Source organism: Pleurodeles waltl, chromosome 3_1, assembly GCF_031143425.1.
Source record: "Pleurodeles waltl isolate 20211129_DDA chromosome 3_1, aPleWal1.hap1.20221129, whole genome shotgun sequence".
NCBI classification, from domain to species: Eukaryota; Metazoa; Chordata; class Amphibia; order Caudata; family Salamandridae; genus Pleurodeles; species Pleurodeles waltl.
The window spans coordinates 524,972,130-524,989,053 of NC_090440.1; the positions used below are offsets into that span (position 1 = coordinate 524,972,130).

Below are 16,924 nucleotides of genomic sequence, written 5' to 3' on the forward strand. Positions count from 1 at the left end.
CAGTGTGCATAATCAACTGGAACATTAATGGCCTCATTTCTAAAACTTGATCTGAGGAATTGGTATCATTTATTGAGAAGTTCGATATTATCCTAGTACAGGAGACTTGGGAGGTGTCTGAAATCTTTCATGATAGTTATTGCTGTCACTCTTGCACAGCACATCCTTCTAGCTCCGGCAGAGCATAAGGTGGCTTATCTCTTTGGCTTAGATTATCACTAAAATTTAAGGCCATCCTCATTAATGTCAACTGTGAAGCCAGTCAGCTGCTGGTTATTATTTGTAGTAACGATTTTAAATTCTGCTTGTTCAACTTTTATGATCATGAAGCCAAGAATAATAACTTCCTGAGATACTCTGAAGGATTTGGGTATAACAAATGTCTACACTTTATTTCGGAGCAACAAGCATTCCAATTTTAGAGGTTAGGCGCTAGACAACCTCGTTTTGGAGCATGATCTCATTAATGTACATAAACATAAAGCGCTAACAAGTCTACAGGTGCCACTTTTGTGGGAAAGGATGTTCGTCTACCATCAACTATATGATTATGACTCAATCAACGTCTAATCTTGTACCGAATTGTGAAATTCATAATGGATGCATCAGGGACCATAATGCTTTCACTGTGTCCATCATGCCCCCCCCTCCTCTTGGTCTACCTGCTGGCCTGGCCATAGCATAAAGCTCCACTTCAACAATGGGGGACTATGCTTTGTGTGGAAACTACCTAATACTACTCTGTTTCCTGTGTCTCTGATCAAGGGTAATTCTGATATGGTCCTTAACCCCTTCTTTGTGTTGAATGGCCGGGAGCCGTCCAACGCTACAGTGCTCATGTTCGTCACACAGCTCCTGGCCGTCTGACCACATAGCACTTGAAATTCCTCTAGTGCGAGTACCAGATGGATTTCATTTAGAAAGAAACAGCCTTGGGAGAAAGGGAAGAGCTTCCCCATCCCTGAGGCTGTTTCTTTTGTTTCAGTGAAATGGCGATCTGTGGGCACGCTATGCTGAGATCATTTCACTGAAACTGAAATGAGCTGATCAGCTCATTTCACTTTCACTGCCTCAGTGCTCAGGGGGTTATCTCATCCTCCTGTGTAGGCCAAGTGGGTGGGCTAAGTACCTGTGACAAGGAAGGGCCAGAAACGTATAGATTGCACTTTTGGACCCACTTTGGTTCCCCCTCAGTTTTTCATTTTATACATTTTTAGGTTGACTCTCCTTTAGGCACCCACACAAGTGAGGTATCATTTTTATCGGGGTCCGAAGGGAACGCTGGGTGGTAAGAAATTTGTGCAAGCGCGGTGATCCCACAACCTTTCCGCAGCGAAATGTAAGGAAAGTGTGACGTATTAGCTAAATGTGAGGTTTGCAGGGGATTCTAGGTAAGAAAACGCTGGGGGATCAAAGCAAGTCACATATCCCTGGACACCCCCAGGTGTCTAGTTTTCAGAAATGTCTGGGTTTGGTAGGTTTCTCTAGATGACCACAGAGCCTGAGACCAAAAATGCAGTTTACCCCCTATCTATAACAAAACAACCTGTTTTTGCAAAGGGGGGTTCCTGTGTTTTTGGTCCTGGGCTTCGCGGCCACCTAGGGAAACCTACCAAACGCAGACTTGTGTGGGTGCCCAATGCAGAGTCAGCCTAAAAACATACAAAAAAAACTGTGCTTATCAATGCTCTTTGGTGCCCCCTCAATCTCGACATGTTTTTGGCCCTTCCCTGTCGTAGACACTTGACCCCCCCACACAAGTGAAGGAGAATTTTTATCGGGAGACAAGGGGAACGCTGGGTGGTAGAAAATTTGTGCCGTGGCAGTGATCCCACACAGAAATGCGAGGAAATTTGATTTTTTTTTAGCTAAATTTGAGGTTTGCAGTAGAGTCTAGAGAAGAAAAGGTTTCAGGATCTGCACTAGCCACACTTCCCTGGACTCTCCCAGATATCTAGTTCTCAGAAATGTCAGAGTTTGGTAGCTTTCCCTAGATGGCTGCTGAGACAGGGACCAAAAACGCAGGTTACCGCCTTGCAAAACCAGGTTGTTTTGTGATAGTTAATTTTGATGTCTCCACAATATGGTATGGGCTTTTCCAGTCGAAGGCAGTAGGCCTAACCACACAATTGAGGTACCATTTTTATCAGGAGACTTGGGGGAATGCTGGTTGGAAGGAAGTTTGTGGCTCCTCTCAGATTCCAGAACTGTGCATCACCGAAATGTGAGAAAAATGTGTTTTTGTTTTGCAAAGTCCGAGGTTTGCAGAGGATTCTGGGTGACAGAAACTGGTGACAGCCCCCACATGTCACCCCATCCTGGATTCCCCTAGGTATCTAGTTTTAAATAATGTACAGATTTGCTAGGTTTCTCTAGGTTCCGGCTGAGGTACAGCCCAAAATCAACAGCTAGGCACTTTGCAAAAATCGCCTCAGTTTCCAGTTGAAAAATTTAATGCGTCCTCACTGCGTTATGGGTGTTTCCTGTTGCGGGCACTAGGCCTACCCATACAAGTGAGATACCATTTTTATCAGGAGACCTGGTGTAATACTGGGTGGAAGGAAGTTTGTGGCTCCCCTCAGATTTCAGAACTTTGCATCACTGAAATGTGAGGAAAATGTTTTTTTTTAACACAAATTTTGAGGTTTGCAAAGCATTCCGGGTGACAGAACCTGGTGAGAGCCCCACAAGGCACCCCATCTTGGATTTCCCTAGGTATCTAGTTTTCAACAATGTACAAGTTTTCTAGGTTTCCCCATGTCCCGGCTGAGCTAGAGCCCAAAATGCACAGCTTGGCACTTTGCAAAAAACACATACATTTTCAGTGGAAAAATGTGATATGTCGACTTTGCCTTTAAGGGCGTTTCCTGACGCGGGCACTAGGCCTACCCACACAAGTGAGGTACCAATTCTATCGGGAGACTTGGGGGAATAATGGGTGGAAGAAAGTTTGTGGCTCCCCTCAGTTTCCAGAACCACAGAATAGCAGAACAAGTGTTATTACCAATTGTCTTTCTCTGCATTTGCACCTTCCAAATGTAAGACAGTGTGTAAGAAATACATCATTTTGAGAAATGCCCTGTAATTCACATGCTAGTATGGTTAGCCCCAAATTCAGAGATGTGCAAATAACCAATGCTTATAAAGCCCATTTTGAAAATATATAGGTTTCCTTCATACCTATTTTTCACTCTTTATATTTTACCAAATGAATTGCTGTATGCCCGGTACACAATGAAACCCATTGAAAGGTGCAGCTCATTTATTGGCTCTGGGTACCCTGGGTTCTTGGTGATCCTTCAAGCCCTATATATCCCCCCCAAGTAGAAGGGTCCAATGGAAGTAACGGTATATTGCTTTCGAAAATCTTCCATAGCTGGAAAAAGTTACAGATGACAACGTAGACAGAAATGGCTGTTTTTTTCAACTCAATTTCAATATTTCTTTTATTTCAACTGTTACGTTCTATAAGAAAATCCTGAAGGATCTACACAAATGAGCCCTTGCTGAATTCTGATTTTTGTCTACTTTCCACCAATGTAAAGCTTTCTGGGATCCACCACTGGTTTCACACCCATTTCTGTCACTAACTGGAAGGTGGTTGAAAGTACAAAAAATAGGAACAATGGGGTATGTCCCAGTAAAATTCCAAAACTGGGTTGACAGATGTGGTTTTCTCATTCTAGTCTGTCTGTTCCTGAAAGCTGTGAAGATGGTAATTTTAACACCGCAATTCGTTGATGCCATTTGCAGGGGAAAAAACAGATGCTTTCTTCTGCAGCATTTTTTCCCCATTTTTTGCAAAATCCCAAATGTAGCTGTATTTTGGCTAATGTCTCGGTCCCCACCAAGTTAATCCACAAACCCTGGGTACCTTTAGAATCCCCAGGATGTTGGGGAAAAAAGGATGTGAACTTGGCATGGATAGCTTATGTGGACAAAACATTATGGGGGCCTAAGAAAGAATGATCACAAATAGCCAAAAAAGAGCTTAGCCCGGGGGATATCGGTGCGGGGAAGGCTTAGCAGGGATGGGGTCAAATGCTTTTCTGAGATTTCTAGCTACTCAGTTGTTGAGGTGTTCTCTGCATTGTGCACCACAGCTAAATGTCTGAATATGAAACCAATTTTGCCCCACATTGAACAATCTCCAAGATGGTGTAATGCTGTGTGTTACTTGGCAAAGTCATCTGAGAAAAGCCCTTGCTAAGAATCCTAGGGAAAAAGCAGAGGTGATGCAGCTTAGGCTCACCTACAAACATGCCATCAGAGGCAGAAAAAAAGGTATTTAGGTCTAATAATCTACATGCCCTTATTGAGGCCAACAAGAACAAATGCCCAAAGGTGTACTGGCACATGGTTTACAAGATCAGAACTGAGGATTCTCTCTAATGTCAGCTCACACATTACTGCCAAACAGTGGGTTACTTACTTCTTTAATAATTTATTGTGTGAGCAACCAATCCATATGCTATCCATCAAGGCATGATGTTAACGCACAGGACTTCCTTCTCAGAATTGAGTTAAGGGAGGTTGTAGAGGCTTTGAAGTAATGCCATTTGGATAAGGCACCAGAACCAGATGGGGTTCCTATCAACCTTTTAAAGTGTAACAATTATCTGTGCGCCACTCTTCTTACTAATCTTTTTAACAACCTGAACCCTTCTAACCTCCTGCCTTAATGGTCAACTTCACTGAATGCTCCTATTTTTAAAAAGTATTATTGATCTGAAACTCAACGTTACCTGCCAAACTACCTCAGTGACTCATCAGCCAAACTTCTCGGTAGAGGGTTTTTCAATAAAATAAGAGCCTGGGGTAATGAAGGCAATATCCTTAGTGCCTGTCAGAGGAGGACTCAGCTCTATGAAGCAGTGTCTGAACCTCCACCTTATTATTGGGAACGATGTTGTTGATAAGCACAGCCCTTTGCTCCTGCTTTTATGGACCTGTTTAGTGCCTTCTATCGTGTTAACAGGTCCAGGTCCAGGTCCAATAAATCCCTTTAACGTTTTCCTGATCTAGACTACAATTATTGAGTAGCTTTAATTACTTATTTTTAATACTATTCTAAAATTATGTTGAGTGAGGTGCCCTTTTACACAAGTTCAACCCGGAGTGGAACTTCCCAAGATCAATTGTGGAGATCTGAAAATTGAGGAGTGTTATGATTACAGGGGTATAGTTCTAATTATTGAAGTACAGGCTTCAACATCGACAAAAGGACAAACAGACAAGTCAGTCAACACATTACTTGTGACTCAGATATCACCATTTACGCCACTGAATTTCCTTGTGACAAAAGATATATGAAAAGTACAGTCTTCCCAGTTAAGAAACTGTCTTAGAACAGAGAAAGGCAATTAACAACAATGATCTAACCTATAGCACTGCTAAGCACTTCAGAGAACACCACAATTCCCACTAGGAGGATTTAAGATATTTTGGAAATGACAAAATACTCAAGAACTAGAGGGGTGGTGACAGAGTAAGAAAACCAGGCGGGCAGAATCAAAATACAGTATAGATCTTGAAAGTCATCAACCTAGTGGGATCTATTATAATAGGGCACTGTCTAGTCATATGTGAAATTGTTTACTTCCTAGTCTGATATTGTCAGTTTTATGTGATTCCTTTGTTAAAGGATTAATTGACACAATGACACATCAGGGACCACAATACACAGAGCACACTATTATAGCCTTATAACCCACCATAGCAGGCTATACTGGCCATTAAAGGCCCGCTCCAGCGTTAAAGGACCAAGTCGAAGGTGAGGGCCTTTAACATGGGAGCAGGCGGTGTAGCCCGGGTACAGCGCGCTATAAGGCTATTAGAACATTCTGCCACTAGAGGGAAGAATTTTCTAATAAATAAAACAAATATACAAGGAGACATTCATCACTTGGGCAGGACTGGTATGAATTTCCCCCAAAATAAATTGTTTGAGTAATTTTGGCGGTGAATGTTTACTCAATATATTCTGTACTTAAATTGTTATACGTTACTCTATATGTTTAATGGTTGCTGCTTAATAATCTGGAAATGCAAAAAATACCCAAGCCTTAAGTCAAAATATGTAAAATTATGTAAAAACAGAATGCATTTTTGTTTAGTCAGTTTGAACAAGCATTTTTTTAAATGCAACACTAGAATCGCTTGACTACTTTGTGAGCAAGACCAAGATGGACAGCATGTAATTGTGTTATATGTCTTCCTCGAATATCATTACACCTTGGAAGTGGTCCATTTGTCTTTTCTAGGAATGGAACATATATATATATATATCTATATATATATATCTATATATATATAGAGCTATAGATATATATATATATAGATATAGATATATATAGATATATATCTGAGCATCAGTTCAGATGAACCACGTGCCCTCAGGATAGATGGTACAGAAAGTGTATATTACGTGTATATGTGCATATATATAAAACATGTGAGCAAAGCATTGGGGTATCTAGACTAGTGCAGGAAGGGATTCCGCACTGGGTGGGCTTCGACGTCCTGGTGTATGGTACAAGTAGGGCCTGCTGCATCTCCCCACTGCATCAGGTCTGGGAAATGTTTCAGCCTCTGTTCAACTTCAAGATAACTCCTGGCTAAGCATATATGATTTACTATGACTACACTGGTTGTAGCACCAACACATTAACCCCCTGTCTTGTAGAACAATGCTAATGTTTTAGATATTACCTGCCAGTTTTGATGCTCCCAAGACTAAAATGGACACAGTTCAGGCACTGATCTGCATTCGGCCCATCACAACCCTGGCTTCCACACTCTGCATGACAAGGACCTAAGAAAAACAAAGAATACCATAGAGAAGTGCAGATGTGCAAGTATCCATGAATGGTTTAATGTCTTCTCAACAACACCACAAGATGATGGGCAGAGTGCTGAAACTTTTCAAATACTCACCCTCTGTCACAGATCTGAGTTAAATCCATTTTGTTTTGCTCACCATGTCACCCCAGTTTGGACCCACCCCAGTTTGGACCCAGAATAAGTTTGGCTTATTCTATGTGCTTATTGGTACCAGCCATATGCAAATCAGTCTTGACCCTGCTCCCCATGGGAACAGTCCAGCCAGAACTGCCAGGTCAGGTCCTCTCTGGACCAGAAACAAGCATCCTGGGATCGGTTTTAGGGTATCACACCTCATCAGCCAGATTAGCTTGATTCCAGTGGCACATTGAGCAAGAGACCCACATCTGGGTATAACCTGGTCACTTAGGGCGAACATAATACCACAACGAAATGATGGACGGAGTGCTGAAACTTTTCAAACACCCGAAGATACCCCAAAACCGGTCCCAGGATGCTTGTTTCTGGTCCAGGGAGGACCTGGCCTGGAAGTTGGGGCTGGACTATTCCCATGGGGAGCAGGGTCAAGACTGATTGGCATATTGCTGGGCCCAAACTGGGGTGGCATGGTGAGCAAAAGAATGATGGGTTAAACCCAGATCTGTGACTGGAGGTAACTGTTTGAAAAGCTTCAGCACTCCATCCATCATCTTGTGTTGCTTTATTCACCCTAAGTGGCCATCGTATGCCCAGACCTGGGTCCCTTGCTCGCTGCGCCACTGGATTCAAGCTAGCCTTGCTGATGAAGGGTGATACCCCAAAACTGGTCCCAGGATGCTTGTTTCCAGTCCAGGGAGGACCTGGCCTGGCAGTTGGGGCTGGACTATTCCCATGGGGAGCAGGGTCAAGACTGATTGGCATGTGACTGGGTCCAAACTGGGGTGGCATGGTGAGCAAAAGAATTATGGATTAAACCAAGATCTGTGACTGGGGTGAGATTTTGAAAAGTTTCAGCACTCCATGCATCATCCTGTTGTGTTGTTAATATTTTCTTAGCCAGTGAGTGATTATCTAAAGCATTCATTAAGACCATCAACTTTGAAAACAATATACTGGAGATGTCTGCTACGTGAATCTATAAATGATGTGAAATGAAAGCAATAGCAGTGATAAGAGTGGGTGCTGCTAGCAAATAGGATCCTTCACAGGAAATAAGGCATACAGATGTTTGTTGCCATCAGCACAAAAGGGACATGTGGAAATGAGTACCGCAGTAAATGGAACTTAACGGAAGTAGTGGCACTTAAAAAGAGGAAACAGAAACAGAAGACCTCTTCACATAAAACATACCACAAACTAACTTGGCTTATTCTATGTGCTTATTGGTACCAACATCAAGGACATCTGAGGGATAAGAAATGGAAATCGACTTTTAAACTTTCTACAGTCAAAGTATTAATATATGCATACATAAATTAAACATACAATCAGCAAAAATAGTATTATATGTATACAAACATGTGAATTTGCAACTCAGCACTCTGCGGAATGGAGCTGGGATGTGAAGCTGTAATAATTACATACATCAGTGGGAGGAGTGGAAAACTTCCCAGATTTGCTTTTTCCCCTGCTGCGCACTCCAGGGGATTTCCATTTTTAATTTCCGCATGCAATACAATGAAAACTAATTATTTATTTACTTACTGGGTTACTGAGCTTTATAAACTAAAATTACATCACACTGGATATGTGTTGTATTTTCTTTGTAAGGTACCACAACCTATTATTCCCTGCATTGTGACAGGTGTAATTTGTCACCACCATTTATTTCAGCACCTGTGTAGCATTACACATAATGCTACACATGTACTAAAATTGTTTTGAAATGAATGAGGGTGACAAATCGTGCCAGTGAAATTGGGGGATATAATGAGAGAGAAACAGCCAATACACACTTGGCTTGTAGGTGTAGCACTGCTGCTGCTTGCATTGCTGAGCACAGTAAGCACAGTATGCTGAGAACTGCTGAGGATCTTCGTGTAGGAGGAGATAGTTCTGTAGGGCTGCTTTGAATGTGCTCAGGAAGGAAGGTGGCTATCGCTAAAATGGAGGCCATCCACTAGCCAAGCAAAAGGGTAAATTACAAGAACAGTTAAAGACCATGAATGGTCTGTAATCTCCCAATTCATGTAGTGCTGAGAGTTTTTTGGCTAACAAGTTCAATGGAGAAGGGGTGTGGAATTCTATCCCTAGACTGGGAATATACCAAATCAGGGAAGATCAACAATTAGAAATTCACCATCTACTGTGGTGTGCACACAGTTCAAACCCACCAGCACTTCATCAATGTATTTCATCCCAGAATCAAAGGACAGGCGGGAGGTGGACGAATCCACACTTTCCATGAGGAATACCACTTATTTGCCATAAAGAATCCATGTTAGGGTTCAGAATTATATCTTTATCAGCAACAGCGTTTGAAGTTATCATAGTCCTTGTCAGACACTGTCATGACATTAGAAGAATGTGTGTAGGGCTTTACCTCAGTTAGGCATACACAGTTTCTTTTAAGGAAGATGTGAGTCTGTTTCTCAATGTGGTCATTAAGTCGTGCTATAGGGAATGCAAATTCTGCTCTAGCGTTTGACTTATTCTGAGGAGCTTACCCACATACTCCTCCTCTTCTTCCATAAAGTCCAGGTGGCTTTGCAAGAGTGCTGCTTTGGAAGGTTCCTGGACAGATGGTGTGATCTCCAGCATCCTCGAGCGAGATTGGTGCGTGCTGAGTGTGTTGTAAGGGTGGTCTGCTGTTCCATACAGAATTAGGGTCCACTCCTTCAGCTTTCCTGAAACACAACAGCAAACAGTGTCCAGATCAGAGGCAAGTTGAAAAAAAGCCTCCATGTCAGAGACAGACTGTGTCTGAGACCGTTCCTACATTGATAGGAGTATCATGCACAACAGTGATGGCTACATAGCAGAACCAGTAATCTCCATTGTATATGTGCCAAAGGACGTAGTGGACGTCCTTCCAGACTGGCTATACTGTCGTAGTTTACTGAAGTTCAGGGATGAGGACGAAGATTGGTCCCAATTCAAAAGCTCACATGAGTGCGTACACATTTACCTAAAAAGCTAGAGTTCAAAAGTTTTGACTGAGATAAAAAAATGCCAGAAACTTGCACCTCGCTGGTAATTTTATTTGTCATACCTCAATTGTTACAATGTGTTTATGTTTGGGGTTATATTTAATTGCATTAGTTTTACACATAAGAATAAAACAGAGACCAGAAATACTAGAAAACACATAGAATTATAGATGGGTGACTGAATAATGGATATTTTCTAGTTCAACGAATTTCCTAAAGTGGGTTAATAAAAGCGTCAGAGAAAGCCCACAAGGCATTAAAAAGCTCTAATACTGGGCCAGGTTGAGTAGAAGAATAAAGCGGTGGTGGAGACTTTGCCAAATTAAGCCAAAACTTCCACCCAACCAAGACTTCCACCACACTCTGGCAGAAAAGCAGAGGACAGAAGGTAGGCAAAGTGGCAGAAAATTCCAGGGCCCAAACTATTGGATGAATGGGTAAAGATCCACCAGTAAACAGGAGTTGTAGAAAAGTTTGTGATGCATGGTTTAGGTGGTGTTGAGAATGTAGGCTCGTGGCTGAAAATGTTGACACCATCTTGGAATGAGGAACTGTATCGAGCAAAAGTGAGGAAGCAGAAACGATGGTCATCCTAGTGACCCCTCCCCACCCCCCACCACCTGCACCAGTGACCAGTACAAACTGAGCAGCTCAGAGACAGGAGGAACCAAGTAAAATTCTGTTGTCCGGAAACATTGTTCTGGCTTAAGGTGTCGCACATGAAATGAGGCAGCTATGTATGTGTGCCAGTGAACCCTGCCTTTATGTGTGATGCAAGTGTTAATGGGCACCTGTATGTGTGTTAGTCTATATATATATATATATATATATATATATATATATATATATATATATATATATATATATATAAATATATGCATAGACGTATGCAGCTGGCTTTATCTCAGTGTTTAAATGCTGTGCCACAATGGGTACATGCATTGTACACATTTCAAACACATTTGCGGTGCCCACACCAGCTCAGTTTGCTTCACTTGCCACATTTTTAACTACAAAGTCATCACATTATTCAAGTGTTGTATGTCTCGCTATTGTGAACGGTGTTTTTATCAAAACAATGTACAACTGTCTATGAATCTGAGAACTACTTGTTGAGATAATTCTAGCAAGGCATAGAAACAGCACACACTTTTTTTAAATCTAGATGCTGTGAATCTTTCTGAAGCATACAATTAAAGACACTCTGCAAGGCATATGTATCGGATTAACGCTCTCGACAAAGACCATCACAAAATCAAGTACTCAACTTTAAAGTCTTCAAGAAAAAATTCTCATATCAAATAATCAGTGCTGTATTGCGTTGGTATTTGTATGGAACGTTCCTACTCCTTGAAGGGTTGCGCATGGAATTCTAGGAAACAGGTAGGTCTTTATAACCCTTCTAAATTACAAGTATTTGATAACTGTCCTTTTTCTATGGAGCTATGTTCCAGAGGTCGCAAGTCTTAGCAAAGAAAGCTCTTCCTTCCATTTGGGGGATGATCAGGAGCAGTGCCATTCTAAAGTCCTCTTTTGTCAGTTAAGTCTGAGTTTTGAAAAATGGGCTTCTTCTGTGGATAGCCCTGTGGGTGATGCAGAAAGTGCTGATAGATATTCTTTTAATCACACACAGCCTGCACAAGGCTTTGATGGTACACTTTGCAAACAGGAACGAATTGGAAAATCATGCTCAAAGCTACAAAAAAAGTATTATCTACATATCTCTCTCTATTATATATCTATCTATATATAACTATATCTATATATAGTTACATATATATATATATATATATATATATATATATGGGTATATATAGGGATTTGCTGCGGAATATATATATATATATATATATATATATATATACATATATATATATATATATATATATATATATATATATATATTCCGCAGCAAATGGCCGTATCTCAGCCTGTGCGCTCTTGCTGCCGGTGCCAATGCGGGAGTTAACGGCCAAACTCAAATCAGAATTCAACCAAAAACAAACCATTGCACTCCAGGAAGCATGTTTTCCAAGCTTATTTATTCAGCACAGCGTGAGTGCCTCCACCACCAACACGTTTCAACCGCTAAGGTCTTGATCACAGATAACCTTGCTCCTTTACCCTGTTTAATTTATATCATCATGTGACCACAGCTGATCACAGGGCATTGTGGATAATGTAATTTCAGGACCTTTTTTTTTTTTTTTGGGAGTCTACATTTCACGTTTTTGATATCATTGCTAACCTTCTAAGTGAAGCGATTCCAAATCAATGCAATTCCCCAAAAATTAAAAACTTTGGCTGATTTAATATTATCCATACCAAAATTGAAAAGCATCCATCCGAGACAAAAATGTGTTAGAACTCATAGACTGATGTTTTGAGGGGGAAAAAAATCAAAAATATGTTTTAAGCTGGTATGTGAGTGATAAATCATCTGGCATTGGGAGGCTTAGTATTATAATTATTGTTATTATTATTATCACCTTGGTGCCAGCAGCACTGTAGCTATGGCTTTATGTAAAACGAATGTAAAGGCATTCTAAACTGAGAGAGCCTTGTTGGCAACCCGAACTGTGATGCACTGAGGTGCTTAGTGCTCGTAGTCTTGCATTGGGTGATCATTAATGTAATCTTTTCTGATGTGGTCACTATTATAACACCAATAATACTAGTAGCTCGGTATGTTTTCTTCTGACCATACGTAGCTCTTAATACAGAAAAGGCTGAAGATTCCCTGCTCTAGTCTATATGTAACGGTTTTCCTTTCTATGTTTCTAGGCACTTGCCCATACCGCCAGCAGTTCCACGTATTGCAAATATGGTGGCAAGCTAGTTCACTCAGCTTCACATGGTAGGAGTAAACGACAAGTTTTTTCGAAACATTGAACAAATCCCCCAGCTTGATGTTTCACAAGAAATAGTCGTTTTGTCTGGATTTTACAGCAGTTTCCAAGGCATATCTATGGTTGATAAGAATTGTAAAGTGTAAAAAGCTGCGGTTGTTAGATAACATGAGATACATATTATTACAGCAGAAACTTGATAAGAGTGCAAAAACTGTTATTGTTGTTTCATATGGTCCATAGTAATTTGTGGGTAAAATTGCCGGAAGAGTGTGTATTATAAGTCGGGCAGCCAAAGAAAATGGCGCCTGTGCTTTTACATTCCGATTCGATACTGTGAGCGAGCTGAAATGGAAATCAGCCTCATTCAGAGATAAAGACATTTTCAGTGACCGGGCGTTAGCTGATTTCTCTCGCTTAACAAGTGACACATCTGTACTAGGGTGGTGGAATTTCAGCGTGGGAAGACCTGCCCTATTTAGGGCAGCCTCCTGATTCGATTGGCAGGCTTTAGCAAGATAAAAGCAGAATGGGAGAAAACTCCCAACCCGACAAGCACATTTACTTTTTGTTTTTCAAAAGGAATCTCTCCATTTGTTTAAAAAAATTACAATTATGCTAAGCAGTCATCTATGAAATGGGAGCCCACACTGCAGTGAGTTTTTCACGAAAAAGGCTCCTGGCAGGTCAGTGGGAGGACACTCACCCAAACCTATCCACCGAAGTGGCTGGAAACTGATTTTGGTGGCTGGGCCAGTGCAGGGGTGTGAAATAAAGGGCCTCTGCCCAGTGCTTGATTTGTGCCTGTTTTGCCGATGCTTGGCACTGCCTCTTACTCCTGCCAGTCCACCAAGTGGTGGTACAGTCTGTCGACAATTGAGGGGAGCTCATTTAGAAAGTGTTGAATTTACTTTAAAATGATATTAAAAGCCAGCAGGTCCAAACCATCCTTACAGCTTGAGTTGACCTGGAACTGTGAAAAATGTCACACTTGTGTGATGCTCAGTATTTGGCAGTGCTGGCACAGACAGTTGGTAGTGGCAAACAAAATGGCCTCCGGAAAAATATCTCGGGCCCAAGCAGTTACATTTTTAAATATTAAGTACTAACTCTACCGTTCTAGAAGCTGGGGGCATGGGAGAGGGGGGGAGGGGGGGGGGAGCCTAACGTACTTAAAATGACCCCAAACAATGAGTCTGATAGGGAAAGAGTAAGAGGTAATAGACTATGGTACTGTTAACATGCCTGATAGGGATTGCCATCTCCTACCCGTCTTTTTTCTGGATAATCGTACAGTAGTGGTGGTAACACCATTTGCACCCGCTGCCGAACATGTGGACTACTTACACTGCAGAACTGCCGTACGGCCATAATGCCAACTTTATCCTGCAGGACTGAAGAAAAGGCAGTCCATCGAAGCATAACAATTGCATAGCTTCATAGTTATCTGAGTATGTGGACATTAAGATTGGGTCATTCTTTGGAATATATATTTGGGTGACCCGTCCAATCTCTACTTTTTCCTCTAGCATTCCTCATGGTTTATAGTCTGTTCTTGCATTATTCATGTTCACATTGCCATTGTGTTTATCATTCTCTTGTAAGCCTGCAATTCTTTTTGTATGCTTGTTTCTCTGTTGCAATGTGAATTTGAATTTCTAAATTTTGATTTATGTTGTTTCAGTGTGTAAACTGCATTCGTCTATTTTCCTCCTAGATTTCTCTTTGTTTTTTCTGAATGGATTCCAGTCTTGTCTTGTCTTATGCAAGCATGTATGTATTGTTTCTCCTCATATCTGTTTCAAAAAGAGTGTTAGTGTAGGTGGGGAAAGGGGTATGCAGTCTTTCTCCGTGTGTTATATTCTCCCGTTAAGCCTGAAAATGACATGCATTTTTTAAATTATTGTCCATGTTATGTCACTTGGTGACACCAAAGGATATAGAGTTACATCACTTGGTGTAGAACACTGAGCAGTGTGGTCACTTTGCTCCTGTGGAGCGTCCTTACCTGTGTTCATGGCTACCTATCCTGTAACTGAACAAAGAAAGCATTCTTCTGTACCTACTGCATCCTGCCAGCTCCTTCCACTTTGGAATCCCTTGCAGAATGTCAGACTGCCCAATAAACCATTGTGCAGCTTCATCTCATCCATGCAGCAGCCCTGGCAGCCCACGGAAAGCATCACCTGGGTGAGAACCCCTACCTCTTTTCCAAATAATCCGGTCTTGTGGGTATATATTCCCTACCACAACACAGATCGGTACTGAATAAGTGTAGTGAGAGTGGGGTATATGTCTGCATGGATGTAAGTGGAAGAGTGCGCCCAAGTGCCCTGCCCTTCTCGCCACATAAAGAATGGTAATAGCATGGATTTCTTGAGTCTTTATTGAATGACAAATTTGGGGTTTCAAGCACCAGTTTGGATGATAATTTTGAAGAATTGGACGGAGAGGAAAATTTAACTGTTCAAACATGACCTTGTGTCTTTTATTTTACTTATCTTTTTTCATTATGTCATAACGTTAAAAAATAAACAACGTACAAGACGGTCACAAGCCCTTACACGTTATTGACACGAGTCAAATTTCACACATTTGTTGCAGATCCCTCCTCGGAGGGGGATTAATCACTCTCCTGTCAGTGCAAGCCACCAGGGGCGTGTGCAACCAACATGACAATCGTGCAATAACACACAATTCGGGCATGTACTTCGGGGGACACCGAGTTTCGTATATATTACAACAATGACGTTTTTAAGACGTTCTCAAACTGCAGTTGTACAATGGATTACTCTGCTCTGGGCGTGTACAGCCCTAGGACCCATCTCAAGGCAGTCTATCGTGGTTCTTGGTCTGATAAGCTTATGTCTTTAATCTTGCACAAAATATACAGTGCAGAAATTGACTGTTAGCTACACACTTTCTCATAATTATTTCAAATAATTATCACGAAGCAAGGTAAATTAATGGGAAGCAGATCAATAACAGGCAACACTTTTTGAACAACACCTTTTATTGCGTTTTCTCACAAAAAAAGTAATACAATTTTAACCACGTCTATTATTCTTGAACATTTTGCACATAACTCTGGGAATAGTTTTATATGTTAGATGATTTATAATCACAGAATATCAAGTCCCAGTCATTTTAAATTACAAATATCTTGTATCATTCCAAAAAACACAATTTACCATAAGAAAAATAATAACCAAAGACAACGTAATTAAAAAAGAAAACCCTACATCAATTATACCAATTTCTTGTACCCTTCCACCTTTCCACTTTTGGGTGTCTCTCTCTTCTGGTAAGCCATTGAGGGGTCCTGCTCCTCCAGTTCCTTCCGATTACTGAGAGCCCTCTTTCTTTAGACTTCAGAAGAGTCAACCAACTGTAGAACACATTGTCTAGGTGGAAAACTCCTCCCTCAGGACATGGATATCGAATAGTGTATTAGTTGGCGCAAGATTTTTTGAAGTGCGTGTTAGCGCCAACACTTTTAAAGCAATTCCAAGTAGGAGGTAGAGCGATCATTGGGATCAGGGTTAGGGAGACCAAAGCTTTTAATCTGCACATTTTGGCCCTAATTTCAAGTTTATAGGACAGGGTACCCAGCCGCAACGGTGATGGAGTACCCTCTCTGCTAAACTGTTGGTCCATCCACCTGATTTGCAGTCAGGCAGTCTTTAAGTATGTCAGCAATAGAGCCAACTCCGGCTTCGTCACTGAGATACTCCTCCAGTGTCCTGACAGAGTACGGGCCATTGGAGTTTTGGCCATTTGTTGCCGGCCCAATTTAGAGCGTGCAGTCGAATGGCCAGTTTTTACTCTCCCCTACCGCCATAAAGAACCTGCCAGAAAGGTACAGTGAAAATAATGAAATGACCCCACACCATGGGAGACAACTCTCATGGTGTGGTCATTGGCTTTCGTTTTTTTCCAAAACAAATGTCCACTTAGGCATTTTGTTTTTGCAAAAAAAACAAAATTAGTTAAAAATTTGATGAGCGGATGTCATGCTTGACAGAGCAGTATGTCAAACCTTTAACACATTGACAGGAACCTCGGTTATGGCAATTCCTGCCAATGTTAGGCGATGTCCACAGG

General features: G+C 41.4%; 1 protein-coding gene across 1 annotated transcript in view; it reads right to left on the minus strand.

The window, feature by feature from the left end:
* PCSK6 (proprotein convertase subtilisin/kexin type 6) overlaps positions 1-16,924 on the minus strand; it is a 1,406,757-nt gene that overhangs the window by 184,774 nt on the left and 1,205,059 nt on the right. The window contains exons 14-15 of the mRNA XM_069222809.1: positions 9,489-9,668; positions 6,712-6,814 (exon numbers count right to left, since the gene is read on the minus strand). Coding sequence (XP_069078910.1) covers positions 6,712-6,814; positions 9,489-9,668 — 283 coding nt within the window. The remainder of the gene's footprint in view (positions 1-6,711; positions 6,815-9,488; positions 9,669-16,924) is intronic.